Source organism: Schistocerca cancellata, chromosome 4 (genome assembly GCF_023864275.1).
Source record: "Schistocerca cancellata isolate TAMUIC-IGC-003103 chromosome 4, iqSchCanc2.1, whole genome shotgun sequence".
In the NCBI taxonomy this organism is placed as follows: Eukaryota; Metazoa; Arthropoda; class Insecta; order Orthoptera; family Acrididae; genus Schistocerca; species Schistocerca cancellata.
The window spans coordinates 806,549,231-806,564,864 of record NC_064629.1 but is presented as its reverse complement, the minus strand read 5'-3'; the positions used below and the strand labels follow the sequence as shown (position 1 = coordinate 806,564,864).

The following is a 15,634-nucleotide window of genomic DNA, read 5'->3' as shown; positions in this document are numbered from 1 at the left end:
AGTCAATCGTAGTGGCAGAGGAGTGGTAGCGTGACAGTCTCTCAGCAACCCATGAACAGATATTTTCAGTGGGTGAGATATATTGAGAAAGTGTTGCCAGTGCAACAATAGAGCACTGTCTGCATTAAGGTGCGTTAGAAAAGCACGGCGCCAGCCGGAGTGGCCGAGCGGTTCTAGGCGCTTCAGTCTGGAACCGCGCGACCGCTACGGTCGCAGGTTCGAATCCTGCCTCGGGCATGGATGTGTGTGATGTCCTTAGGTCAGTTAGGTTTAACTAGTTCTAAGTTCTAGGGGACTGATGACCACAGATGTTAAGTCCCGTAGTGCTCAGAGCTATTTGAAAGCAGTCTTGCGTTATCTTGTTGGAAGATAACGTCAGAGACGCGCTGTAGATAGGTCACAGCCACCTGCCTGAACACGTCAGCAATGCAACAGCTGCTGACGAGATACGCGAAACAGAGATGAAAGTGTTGTGTACCAAATGGCACCACATACCGTCACACCATGTACTAGGCCCATACAATGGTAATGGATGGAATCTGGCGACGTTCGTTCTCCTCGAAGCACCCACACATTCGTACATCTTGTCACTGCACGCAAAACTGAGACTCGTTTGTAAAGATGACATGGTGCCACTGCTGTGTACAGTGTTGGACACAACACTTTCAGTGCGCCTGCCTCTGCCATCGAATCAAGGAAGCTGCAACAATGGTCACTGGGCAAAACTCAATTACGCCCGATACCTAGGACACCAATTCAAAATACAAATGATTACCTTTCTTACATTCATGAAATTCCTAGTGTTTATTCCACTTTCTCGTCGAATTAGTTGGCACAATCGTAAGGCACTGGAAACATATTTGGGGGGACGGTGGTTAAAATCCCTGCCCTGCCATCCAGACTTTGATTTTCTGTCGTTTTCCTAAACTCCTAAAGGCAAATGTTGGAGGTTGTTGTTGTTGTAGTCTTCAGTCCTGAGACTGGTTTGATGCAGCTCTCCATGCTAATCTATCCTGTGCAAGCTCCTTCATCTCCCAGTACCTACTGCAACCTACATCCTTCTGGATCTGTTTAGTGTATTCATCTCTTGGTCTCCCTCTACGATTTTTACCTCCCACGCTGCCCTCCAATGCTAAATTTGTGATCCCTTGATGCCTCAGGACATGTCCTACCAACCGATCCCTTCTTCTAGTCAAGTTGTGCCGCAAACTTCTCTTCTCCCCAATCCTATTCAATACCTCCTCATTAGTTACGTGTTCTACCCACCAAATCTTCAACATTCTTCTGTAGCACCACATTTCGAAAACTTCTATTCTCTTCTTGTCCAAACTACTTATTGTCCATGTTTCACTTCCATACATGGCTACACTCCATACAAATACTTTCAGGAACGACTTCCTGACATTTAAATCTATACTCGATGTTAACAAATTTCTCTTCTTCAGAAACGCTTTCCTTGTCATTGCCAGTCTACATTTTATATCCTCTCTACTTCGACCATCATCAGTTATTTTGCTCCCCAAATAGCAAAACTCCTTTACTACTTTAAGTGTCTCATTTCCTAATCTAATACTCTCAACATCACCCGACTTAATTCGACTACATTCCATTATCCTTGTTTTGCTTTTGTTGATGTTCATCTTATATCCTCCTTTCAAGACACTGTCTATTCCGTTAAACTGCTCTTCCAAGTCCTTTGCTGTCTCTGACAGAATTACAATGTTACCGGCGAACCTCAAAGTTTTTATTTCTTCTCCCTGGCTTTTAATACCTACTCCAAATTTTTCTTTTGTTCCCTTTACTGCTTTCTCAATATACAGATTGAATAACATCGGGGAGAGGCTACAACCCTGTCTCACTCCCTTCCCAACCACTGCTTCCCTTTCATGCCCCTCGACTCTTATAACTGCCTTCTGGTTTCTGTACAAATTGTAAATAGCCTTTCGCTCCCTGTATTTTACCCCTGCCACCTTTAGAATTCAAAAGAGAGTATTCCAGTCAACATTGTCAAAAGCTTTCTCTAAGTCTACAAATGCTAGAAACGTAGGTCTGCCTTTCCTTAATCTTTCTTCTAAGATAAGTCGTAAGGTCAGTATTGCCTCACGTGTTCCAACATTTCTACGGAATCCAAACTGATCTTCCCCGAGGCCGGCTTCTACCAGTTTTTCCACTCGTCTGTAAATAATTCGCGTTAGTATTTTGCAGCCGGCCGCGGTGGTCTCGCGGTTCTAGGCGCTCAGTCCGGAGCCGCGCGACTGCTACGGTCGCAGGTTCGAATCTTGCCTCGGGCATGGGTGTGTGTGATGTCCTTAGGTTAGTTAGGTTAAAGTAGTTCAAAGTTCTAGGGGACTGATGACCACAGATGTTAAGTCCCGTAGTGCTCAGAGCCATTTTTAGTATTTTGCAGCTGTGACTTATTAAACTGATTGTTCGGTAATTTTCACATCTGTCAACACCTGCTTTCTTTGGGATTGGAATAATTATATTGTTATTGAAGTCTGAGGGTATTTCGCCTGTCTCGTACATCTTGCTCACCAGATGGTAGAGTTTTGTCAGGACTGGCTCTCCCAAGGCCGTCAGTAGTTCTAATGGAATGTTGTGTACTCCCAGGGCCTTGTTTCGACTCAGGTCTTTCAGTGCTCTGTCAAACTCTTCACGCAGTATCGTATCTCCCATTTCATCTTCATCTACATCCTCTTCCATTTCCATAATGTTGTCCTCAAGTACATCGCCCTTGTATAGACCCTCTATATACTCCTTCCACCTTTCTGCTTTCCCCCCTTTGCTTAGAACTGGGTTTCCATCTGAGCTCTTGATATTCATACAAGTGGCTCTCTTTTCTCCAAAGGTCTCTTTAATTTTCCTGTAGGCTGTATCTATCTTACCACTAGTGAGATAAGCCTCTATATCCTTACAATTGTCCTCTAGCCATGCCTGCTTAGCCATTTTGCACTTCCTGTCGATCTCATTTTTGAGACGTTTGTATTCCTTTTTGCCTGCTTCTTTTACTGCATTTTTATATTTTCTCCTTTCATCAATTAAATTCAATATTTCTTCTGTTACCCAAGGATTTCTACTAGCCCTCGTCTTTCTACCTACTTGATACTCTGCTGCCTTCACTACTTCATCCCTCAGAGCTACCCATTCTTCTTCTACTGTATTTCTTTCCCCCTTTCCTGTCAATTGTTCCCTTATGCTGTCCCTGAAACTCTGTACAACCTCTGGTTTATTCAGTTTATCCAGGTCCCATCTCCTTAAATTCCCACCTTTTTGCAGTTCCTTCAGTTTTAATCTACAGTTCATAACCAATAGATTGTGGTCAGAGTCCACATCTCCCCTGGAAATGTCCTACAATTTAAAACCTGGTTCCTAAATCTCTGTCTTACCATTATATGATCTATCTGATACCTTTTTAGTATCTCCAAGATTCTTCCATGTATACAACCTTCTTTTATGATTCTTGAACCAAGTGTTAACTATGATTAAGTTATGCTCTGTGCAAAATTCTAACAGACGGCTTCCTCTTTCATTTCTTAGCCCCAATCCATATTCACCTACTATGTTTCCTTCTCTCCCTTTTCCTACTTTCGAATTCCAGTCACCCATGACTATTAAATTTTCGTCTCCCTTCACTACCTGAATAATTTCTTTTATCTCATCATACATTTCTTCAATTTCTTCGTCATCTGCAGAGCTAGTTGGCATATAAACTTGTACTACTGTAGTAGGCATGGGCATCGTGTCTATCTTGGCCACTGTAATGTTGGAGGAGTCCTTTGAAAATTCCTTCTGTCTGTTCGGTCCAAATTTAAACTAACTTCGCGATCAGCTAGAAACTTGAAATTTTAATCATAGCTCAGAACTGGATGGAATTTAATAATAACGCACTTCCTTGTCGGTCTGTGTGGTAGGGGTGGGGTGGGGTGGGAGTGGGGCTGAAAAAAGGGTTGGTAACGCCTAACTTCTAGATGGCCCTGCAGGACCAGCATGTTGAGTGAGCGATATCGGAAAGTGTTCCAGGCGGTATGTGATTAGACAGACGCGGCTGAGCAGAGAAATGGGAGAAGAGGAGATGGACCAGAGAGGAGGACGAGGAGATGTGTGCATTATATGTGACCTACGCTTACGTGGGTGAATCTGTTGCTAAAATATATATATATATATATATATATATATATATATATATATATATATATATATATATAATTACTTAAATAAAAAATACAATCCCATCAAAATGGTTAAAATCTATTGTGAAATTTCACAAAAAAGACTAAAAACCGAAGAATAATTATTTAAATAAAGGTAAATTTTTTATATAACGTGTTTTTAAATTCGACTAAAAATTTAAAAAACACCTCCTAGCTCCATACAGACCCCTAACTCAATACAGATAATCCCAAAAATTTGGTCTCGCGAATTTTTGTTCGTTATGACAATATTTGTAAGATTTATAACGAAAAACTTGGTTGAAATGGCTCTGAGCACTATGGGACTTAACAGCTGAGGTCATCAGTCCCCTAGAACTTAGAACTACTTAAACCTAACTAACCTAAGGACATCACATACATCCATGCCCGAGGCAGGATTCGAACCTGCGACCGTAGCGGTCTCGCTATTCCAGACTGACGCGCCTAGAACCGAACGCCACACCGGCCGGCGAAAAACTTGGGGTGCATGTAATAGATAATAGTTAGGAGGTGGACTAATCATGCCTCAATTATGTCTTGCATGTGCCCCACGTTTTTTGTTATAAATTTTGCATGTATTGCCACATCAATTAAAATTTGACAGTTAAACATTTCCAGGGCTATCTAATAGGGTTAAGAATCTGTATGGAACTAGGAGAAATTATTTTATACTTTTTAGTTCGATTTAAAAACGTATCTCATTAAAATTTTATTTTTAGTTAAATAATAATTTTTATCCTAATCTTTCCCCAATACGAGTTTACGCTCTCCCTAATGATCTCGTCGCTTGGCTGTTGAATCGTAATCTTCCCTTCACTTCAAAAAGCGTTTTATTATATTAAAACAAATTCAAAAGGTAATTTAATTTCATACTTCCAAATCTTGATATATTGTATTAAATAATGACTGACAGAAATTAAAAACCTCATTTTAGAATTAGCTGTAAAATAGTTGAAAACTTGTTATATAATTAGCCCTTAATACTTCATATACGGTACCGTCAGTGCTCTGCACAATTATCTATCGTAAGAGTATCCTTTACTAAAACTTTGTTTTAAATTTAATTTTTTTAAAAAGTACATAACATTTATCCCGTAACATGATGAGGAATTTAACTTAACGAAATCCGACAGCCATGAAAAAGTACCACCATACGCAAATAATTGGACAGAAAAGAGTAGATTGATACACGCCGGGTATAAAAGCCAGGGTGGTGCAGTGGGTCAGACACTGGACTTGTATTCTGATGGTACAGGGTTGAAATCTCAATTCAGCCATCTGAATTTAGTTTTCCTTTAGTGCCTACAAATAGCTTGATAGGAATTCCAGAATGATTCCACTAATAAAATCATACCCTACCGGGTCATGGTAAAAACTGAGCTTGTTTGCCATCTTGATATTGACTTTTGTCGAGTTCGCTAGATATTACTACAACTTTTCCGCTAGAATTTCCTCGTAGGTAACTACACCATCTGTAAAAGACCCGAGATTGTAGTTAATACCAGCAGTCTTCTTTAGATGTTTAAATAGTTTGCTCCGTGGTATCTTTAGGATTTTTATGTAAATAACATTAGTATTAAATGTAACAATTTTCATCTGATGAGAAAAATCGACATACCGCCTTTGCAGTTCAAGACCATGTGTTCTCCCATATCAAACAAAAGGCTGGAAAATGTATTGAACTTGACGCACTGAAAACATAAACAGCCATATCTCTGCTCTTGTTAGGTGACAAGCCGTTGTAGGGTTGCTAAAAGTCATAAATAATTAGCTACGCTGGTGGCACCACGCAATTTGAATACAGGAGCTTCCGACGTATTTACATGGTTCGTAGTCGCATGCAGGGAAGGACCAATCTCCTCTTCCGTGGCAGTAAACGTCAAAAAGTTACTTCCGCAAAACGTTGTTTTATAATGGTATTTAGTGACAGTTTGCCACGGTGTATACGCAGAGTTTCATTACTGCATCAACATCTGTCCTCTGAGGGCCATCTTCTAGAGTATGGCGATGGGTACTGGGTACTGTTACTTCTCCCTTTTCTTATTCCAGCCGTTCCAGCCGCGAATGGTTCGCGGGAAGAGTGATTATTGGTAAGCCTCCGAGTGAGCTCTATTCTCTCCAATTTTACCTCTCTGGTCTTTTCACGAGATGTACAGTGGTTGTACAGAAATATGGAATCACCGCGAGAAATGAATGCACTGAACATGAACGCAGATGCTACCCAAACCGGCAGGTTGCGTTGCGTATTCTAACAGTCTTCTGTGTAATTGTGAGTGCATTACGCCTAAGATAGATGAATCCGAACGTTGACAAGTTGTCGATGCTCGTAAGCTGAGTGCTTCCGTAACAAAGGTAGCCGAAGTGTTTGGTGTTTCAAGAGGCACCATATCGAAGATTTATACCGCGTACAGGGAACATGAAAAAACACTTTCCGCTAAGCCACAACGGACACGAAAGTGTGTGTTGTGTGTCCGGGACAGATGGTCATTGAAGAGGATTGGCCGGCCGGAGTGGCCGAGCGGTTAAAGGCGCTACAGTCTGGAACCGCACGACCGCTACGGTCGCAGGTTCGAATCCTGCCTCGGGCATGGATGTGTGTGATGTCCTTAGGTTAGTTAGGTTTAAGTAGTTCTAAGTTCTAGGGGCCGTATGACCAAAGCAGTTGAGTCCCATAGTGCTCAGAGCCATTTGAACCATTTTTTGAAGAGGATTGTGACGAAAAATAAGAGGACGACAGCTGTAAAAGTCACTAACAGAAATGAATGTCACTCTCGCGAACTCTGTCACCACCAAAACAACACGAAGGGCGCTCCATAAGCATGGAACTGCAGGGCAAGCTAGGATTCCAAAACGACACGGCACTGGTGCAAATTCCCATGACAGGAAATCGTGGTGCCATGTCCATAAAACCGAGAACATGGGACAATGGAAGAACGTAATTTGATTGGATGAGTCTTATTTCACGCTGTTTCCCACTTCTGGCCGAATTTACGTCCCAATAGTGAAACAATGCTGGGGTTCGGTGCTAATTTGAGCAGGCATATCGTGGTATTCCATGGGATTCACGGTTACTCTACAAGATCGCATTACTGCCAGGGATTGTGTGACCATTTTGGTTGATCATACCCATCACATGGTACAATATTTGTTGCCCTGTGGTGATGCTGTGTTCCATGACGACCGGGCACCTGTTCACACAACTCGCTTCGTCCAGGACTGGTTTTTTGTGCACGAGGATGCATTGTTGCATCTGCCCTGGCTACTATAGTCACAATATTTCAGTATTATTGAGCCTTTGTGGTCTCCTTTGGAGAGAAGGCCTGCGTGATCGCTATCCTTGATCGTTATCCACCTCCATCATTTTGACCTGAAGTTTCCATTATTTCACAGGAAGAATAGAATAAGATCCCCTAGAAGACCGAACAGGGGCTATATTTATCGATTCCGCGACTGGAAACTGTTTTGAATGCCAACGGGCTCCCTACACCGTATTAGGCCTGGTAATGTGTTGTGTTTTTACTATTTCCATATATTTGTCCACCCTGTACGTAGGAGAAAGCAATATATTGGTTGATTTTTCTACGAATATACAATCTCGGAAGTTTAAATAGAGTTGGTTGGGCATCTCTATGACGCTTTCGCACTTGCTAAATGAAGGTGCAAAGAAACACGCTACTTTTCTCTGGATTTTCTCTGCTTCCTCTGTGGGTCCTATGTGGTGCGGCTCCCCCACGCCGGCCGCAGTGGCCGAGCGGTTCTAGGCGCTTCAGTCTGGAACCGCACGACCGCTACGGCGCAGGTTAGAATCCTGCCTCGGGCATGGATGTGTGTGATGTCCTTAGATTAGTTAGGTTTAAGTAGTTCTAAGTTCTAGGGGACTGATGACCTCAGATGTTAAGTCCCATAGTCCTCAGAGTCATTTGAACCATTTGGCTCCCCCACTGACAGGCAATATTCAAGTGCTGGTCGAACGGGGATTTTGTAAGCTACCTGCTTTGTGGGTGGATTGCATTTCCCGTAGATTCTTACAATGAATCTCACCGAATGAGGTAGTGCAGTGGTTAGCACACTGAACTCCCATTCCAAAGGACGAGGGTTCAAACCCGCGTTCGGCTATCCTGAGATAGGTTTACCGTGATTTCCCTAAATCAATTCAGGCAAACGGGAATGGTTCCTTTGACAGGGCACGGCCGATTTCCTTCCCCATCCTGTCCTAATCCGATGGGACCGATGACCTCGCTGTTTGGTCCGCTCCCACAAATCAACCCACCAACCAATGAATCTCAGTTTAGCATCTGCTTGCCTTTGATTAGTTTTATGTGGATGCTTCAGTTTAAATCGCTCCGTACGCATACTCCCGCATATTTTATGGATATGGCTGCTTCCAGTGATACGTCTTCAATCGGGTTGTCATATAATAATGAGTATTCTGCTTATTTATGGGGAATACGTTACATTTGTTTATATTGAGGATCAATTGCACCACGCGTCGATCTTCAGTACGTCTTCTTGCGTTTCGCTACAATTTCCTAGCGATGCTACTTCTCTGTATACAACAGCAGCATCCGCACAAAGTCTCACTGAAATTCTAACATTATCCTCTAGGTCATTTATATATGTTATGGAAAGTAATGATCCTATAACAATCCAAGCTACTTTTACGTCTGAAGGTTGCTCTATGTTGAGAATGACGATGTTTGTTTATTTCTTTATTTGCGACATGTATAAACGAAAACGGAGGTTTTTCAAATAGTGTTTGCGTGACTGGATTGTGACGGTGCCTTGGTGTGTCCGCAGGGGCGTGGCTGCGGTGCTGTTGGTGCTGATGGCCGCGGGCACGGTGTACGACCTGGTGCTGCGCTGGCGCCGCCCGCCGGCTGACAAGGCGGCTGCATCCGCCCCCGCACCTGCCGGTAACTAAACTCACGCTTCTCACCTGAGGCTTTCCCTTCCCTGTGACACAACACACTCAAACATGTAAATGGTGTACACCACACAGATCTTTCCTGTCGTCATATAGCGTGTCCATTTTTCTGCGTAGTTCGTCACCAGTTAAAAAATCAGTTCGTTATTTTGTCGAAATCAGACATTATGGAAAACGTGTCTGTAATGAGAACTATAACGATTATAACTTGAATACAGCAATCATCCACAAGTATGATATAAGTAGTTTATTTACATTTGCCCATTACCCGTTCTGGATTTTTAATACTCCAACGTCAGGTTGGTCTTACAAGGTTTCATGCTTTGGCCTCGCTTTGTAATCGTTAATTCTTTATTCCCTAAGAGAAACAAAACATTTTTGTTTAAAATGCGGTGAACATATAGGAAAAATTTGTAATTTAAGAAAATATAAAAAAATGGTGGTACAGTCGACATAATTTTTAATAATTTTAAAAACTGATATAATATGGTTAAAATTTACGTGGTGTATGTTCCCGAGCTACGCCTTCGTCGAATATTTCTCTTTCACATTTTTTTTAAATTTCATTCTGTTATATGTGTCCTATGTATGTGCTGAAAAATTCATTCATAACTTTAATTCATGAGATAGTCAGGACACAGAGACAAGTGACCTTTATATTTTCAAAAAGTTAAAAAAAAATTTTTCACAAAATCTTGAAACAGTCAAGATCACACATAAAACTATATTAAATTATGACTAGTAGCCGGCCGCGGTGGCCGAGCGGTTCTAGGCGCTTCAGTCTGGAACCGCGCGACCGGTACGGTCGCAGGTTCGAACCCTGCCTCGGGCATGGATGTGTGTGATGTCCTTAGGTTAGTTAGGTTTAAGTAGTTCTAAGCTCTAGGGGACTGATGACCTCAGCTGTTAAGTCCCATAGTGCTCAGAGCCATTTGATAACTAGTTTTGGCTGTTCATACGACCATCTTCAGATCGATTATGAAGTCAAGTGTAGTGACAGCTTGTAAAATGAGGCTACGATACAATGTCTGCACATCACAGTGCATTCTCATTCAAGAGTCTATCTCAATAAAATAAGATAAAGCATTAAGCATTCAAGTCTATCCATGAAACGTCAATCGTTAGTACACAACATTGTTACACAAGTAACTTGTCAACTATAAAAATACTACTTAGAGGTATGCAAGTAGTTCTAGTAATAAGTGACCCATTCAGAGTTGTAGTTTGCCTAAGATTTTGAATGTGTCAGTTACTACTAGGTTCAAATAGTTCAAATGGTTCTGAGCACTATGGGACTCAACTGCTGAGGTCATTAGTCCCCTAGAACTTAGAACTAGTTAAACCTAACTAACCTAAGGACATCACACACATCCATGCCCGAGGCAGGATTCGAACCTGCGACCGTAGCGGTCTCGCGGTTCCAGACTGCAGCGCCAGAACCGCGCGGCCACTTCGGCCGGCAGTTACTACTAGGCCTACCTGCATATATGTACATACTATTTTTATGGTTGACAATTTACTTAATCGACGACGTATGCAAAATTTTGCAAAGGATGGTCTTGAATACTTAACCGCTTTATCTCACTGGTATAGCCAAAATTTTATTCAGATAGACTCTTCTATGAGAATGCACTGAGATGTGCAGACATTGTCCCAGCCTCGTTTTACCAGCTGACACTACCCTTGATTTTACAATTGATCTGAAGACAGTTGTATGAGCAACCGAAGCTAGTCATAATGTACTGTAGTTTTTTTTGCGATCTCGAGTATTACAATATTTTGTGAAAAAAATTCTTGGAAATCAGTAATAATTGTCTTAATAAGTATCATTCTGAGAACAGGATATGCTGAGCCTTGAAATTTATGATTTATTTGCATTGATCATCAATATACATTCTACAAGCAGTTCTGTCTACAGGCTACACCTTCTATTAGCTTAGACACGACTGGTAACAATTTTTGTGAACATGTTGTTGTTGTTGTTGTTGTTGTGGTCTTCAGTCCTGAGACTGGTTTGATGCAGCTCTCCATGCTACTCTGTCCTGTACAAGCTTCTTCATCTCCCAGTATCTACTGCAGCCTACATCCTTCTGAATCTGCTTAGTGTATTCATCTCCTGGTCTCCCTTTACGATTTTTACCCTCCACGCTGCCCTCCAGTACTAAATTGGTGATCCCTTGATGCCTCAGAACATGTCCTACCAACCGGTCCCTTCTTCTAGTCAAGTTGTGCCACAAACTCCTCTTCTCCCCAATTCTGTTCAGTACCTCCTCATTAGTTATGTGATCTACCCATCTAATCTACAGCATTCTTCTGTAGCGCCACATTTCGAAAGCTTCTATTCTCTTCTTGTCCAAACTGTTTATCGTCCATGTTTCACTTCCATACATGGCTACACTCCACACAAATACTTTCAGAAACAACTTCCTGACACTTAAATCTATACTCGATGTTAACAAATTTCTCTTCTTCAGAAACGCTTTCCTTGCCATTGCCAGTTTACATTTTATATCCTCTCTACTTCGACCATCATCAGTTATTTTGCTCCCCAAATATCAAAACTCCTTTACTACTTTAAGTGTCTTATTTCCTAATCTAATTCCCTCAGCATCACTCGACTTAATTCGACTACATTCCTTTATCCTCGTTTTGCTTTTGTCGATGTTCATCTTATACCCTCCTTTCAAGACACTGTCCATTCCGTTCAACTGCTCTTCCAAGTCCTTTGCTGTCTCTGACAGAATTACGATGTCATCGGCGAGCCTCAAAGTTTTTATTTCTTCTCCATGGATTTTAATTCCTATTCCGTATTTTTCTTTTGTTTCCTTCACTGCTTGCTCAATATACGGATTGAATAACATCGGGGAAAGGCTACAACCCTGTCTAACTCCCTTCCCAACCACTGCTTCCCTTTCATGCCCCTCGACTCTTATAACTGCCTTCTGGTTTCTGTACAAATTGTGAATAGCCTTTCGCTCCCTGTATTTTACCCCTGCCACCTTTAGAATTCGAAAGAGGGTATTCCAGTCAACATTGTCAAAAGCTTTCTCTAAGTCTACAAATGCTAGAAACGTAGGTTTGCCTTTCCTTAATCTTTCTTCTAAGATAAGTCGTAAGGACAGTATTGCCTCACGTGTTCCAACATTTCTACCGAATCCAAACTGATCTTCCCCGAGGTGGGCTTCTACCAGTTTTTCCATATGTTACTGTATTTGGTAATTTCAGATTGACTGCCAAGGTGAAATTACACTCTATAAAAATAAAAAATAAAGCACACACATATCGACTTCGTTAATGAAGCTGTCTACTCCATGGCTATATTTTTTAATATTTCTCTTTGCCTTTCAGGAAAATGTTCAAGGCTGCTTCTCGCATTTTCTGCGCGCATAAACGGCCAAAAAATTTTGAAATGTGAAGGATCAGACGAAGCTCTGGGATGTGTCCACGGGATGCGTTTCCTAAGCTTGGCTTGGGTCATCATGGTGCATACTTACCTGCAGGTTTTCTCTATTGCAGGTTAGTAATCAGTTATTTGTCAATTTTTCAGTATACAAGATGAATTCAAAGTGCCAAGTGGAAGTTTTAACATACCTAGTTTTACTTGTTGGAGAGATTAATGCTCTGATTGTGAATTCAAGTACAAACGACTTGACTTCAGTTTCGTGGACAACAATGGTATATTAAACTGTTTCGTCTACTGAATGTTAAATACTGGCTCTTCATATTTCAGAAAACAAGACTCTTCGGAGTGTCACTGAGAGAAGCATCATGTACCAAACTATCAGCAACGCAACATTTTCCGTGGATACGTTTTTCTTCATCAGGTAAGGATATTGTAAACTCAAAATTATGTTTCGAAAGTTGTGCCAAACCTAGACAAAAATTTAAACCATATTTGTAACAGTGTACTACACTCAACGCACGCCAGTGAAATAATTTTAATTGTTATTTTAATGGAATCACGAAGCAAAACAGGTTATAGTAGTCTGCAGTTCGATAAGTGATTTTATGTTGCTGTCCACGCTAGTCTATCCCGTATAAGTTTATTCATCTCATTCTTTAACTATTAGCTGCCACACTTTCGTCGCTTCCTATTGAACTATTCTTTGATGTCTGAGGAGGAGTTCTGTTGACCTATCCCTCCTTGTAGTCACGTTGTGCCAGTAAAGCTCTTTTGTTCCCGACACGATTCACTACTTATTAAATGATTTCTCTATGTACCCATCAAATCTTCAACATTCTTCAGTAGCAGAATTACCAGGACCCCCTATTTTCTTCTTGTATGCAATGTTTATCTTCCACGTTTCACTTCCACATGAGGCTACACTCCAGGCGAACAATTTAAGGAAAGGCTTCCTGACATTTAAATTTATATCCTGTATCATCAAAATTTTCTATTTCAGATTTTATCGTCACCTTCGTAAGTTAACTCCTCAACATCACGTGACTTAATCAGACTACATTCCTGTGGTTTACTTACGTTCATCATATAGCTTGTTTCAAGACGTTATCCATTCTATTCAACTCATTTTTTACCTCTTTTGCCGTGTCTGACGGAATTGCAATGTAATCGGCAAACTTTAAAGTTTTTCTTCTTCCCCCTGAACTTCGACTTTTTTTCAGAATTCCTCTTTACCTGTCTTTATTGCTTGCTCTAACAAAGATTGAAAAATCAGATGGATATACAACCATTTCTCACTCCTCAACTGCTGTCTTCATTTCCTGTACTCGACTCTTAGAACTGCACTCTGGCTTCTGTACAAACCCTAGATAAAGATTTGGTTCCAATATTTTATCCCTGATAACTTCAGAATTTCGTTCAAGATAATTCGGATGATTAGTATTGCCTCACGTGTTCCTAGATCTCTCCAGAAACCAAATGTAACGATGTAAACATTCCAAAGTTAGCGATGGTATGGCTGGGATATACGTTCGTACGTATCGTCGGTGGAATTACGATGCAAACAGCACTCGGACAGTCTTGGTTTTCCTTTTCCATACTTTTCCCAATTATAAATGGACTCACACGGAAACCACTACACTCTCTTCAACAAAACCGCACCAAATACTTATTTCGAAGACGGTGTAAGTAGTAGTGGTGACACTGCATGTTAACAGAAAGAATTTTGCTGTTGTATCAGGCTGAAGTCTGGTTTCATTGATCTCTCCACGCTATTCCATCTTGTTGATGTATTTTCATACATGAAAGAAATCTTAAATAACAATTTATCTGATAAAACGCGCACGGAAATTACCTATGTATCACAGTTACGATAATGACATGCATTTGACGGTCAACCGTCTCTCGTTGTCTGCTACGCTTCGGACCTCTGTCCCTGACGCTTGTGATAGGTCTAACGTAATTCAGCTGAGCCAGCCGCGTACCTGAGCTGACCCCTCAAGGCCTCCGGACTTCCTCTTTTTATTGGAGACTTTCTCCCAGGTAATTGCTTGGCCCGCTGCTATCGAATTCCACGTGCCTGCCCTCCTTAGGGGCTTCTCACTTCCTGAAGGCAAGGTTCCCCTCCCTTTCAGCGGAGTACACACACGATCTGTATCCTTCTGGTTTCACCACTGTCTTGTGACGGGATTACTACAGCTGTTGCCGCAACCCGGTTCTCGTGACGTCATAGTTCTTCCTCTTTTTTATTATTTTCTGTTTAACCGAGGGACGTGCCGCAGTGGTTGCGTGGCACCACGGTCTGGTGTAAGTGTCTCAATTGGACGCCACTTACGTGACTTGGGAGTCCTTAAAACCGACGGCACCCGGTTTTCCCCGGACGGTCACCCATCCAAGTCTTAGCCGGGCCCAACGTTGCTTATCTTCGGTGATTGGGAGGGGACCGGTGTTACCAACATGGCAAGGTCGGTGGCAGTGCAATGGTTAAGATCCGTCCGTAATCACCCCGTCGTAGCCGGGACGCTAAACCCTAATTATCCTCCATTCCAATTTCTGTTTCATTCGGCTTCTTTCTAACACTCAAAGATAAGGATGCTCATCGTATTCCTCTCCTCCGTTCTTCGGGAGATTCTTATTGCATTGTCGTCACTGGCTATAATGCGTGGCTCAAGGCAATGCATTTTTTTTCTATTTTCGGGTGATGCAAGTGTCACTCTGAAAGACGGGCGATATGTCGGAATTGATTTAGCAAATAGGGTAGTTGACAATATTAGCTCGTAACTTACAGAAAACAGATTGACGATTATCTGCGAAAAACACCGTGCATTCACTATCTGACTTGAAACTCCTGTGCAAGCGAAGTTTTATTGTTGAGACTATCGTCGCCACTTGTTGACGATTTCCCTGTTGGCTTCTGCCTCACGACGATTTTTGAACACAACGCCAGCCACACGTGCTAGTGAAACCCCAGGAAATCGTTAACTAAACGTCGACCGAAGATTGCGAGACAGAAGTCAACAGGCAATACGAAATTTTATTGACACCAGGTAATCAAATAACCAGTGAGGTCAAACATTTTTAATTATTCGTTCTGGAGATAGAGGGAAACATTCTTGCACG

General features: G+C 41.7%; 1 protein-coding gene across 1 annotated transcript in view; it reads left to right on the top strand.

The window, feature by feature from the left end:
• The window catches only part of LOC126184442 (nose resistant to fluoxetine protein 6-like), a 199,611-nt gene that overhangs the window by 112,515 nt on the left and 71,462 nt on the right, over positions 1-15,634 (top strand). Inside the window, exons 5-7 of the mRNA XM_049926832.1 lie at positions 8,988-9,103; positions 12,463-12,630; positions 12,845-12,938. Of these exons, the coding sequence (XP_049782789.1) occupies positions 8,988-9,103; positions 12,463-12,630; positions 12,845-12,938 (378 nt within the window). The remainder of the gene's footprint in view (positions 1-8,987; positions 9,104-12,462; positions 12,631-12,844; positions 12,939-15,634) is intronic.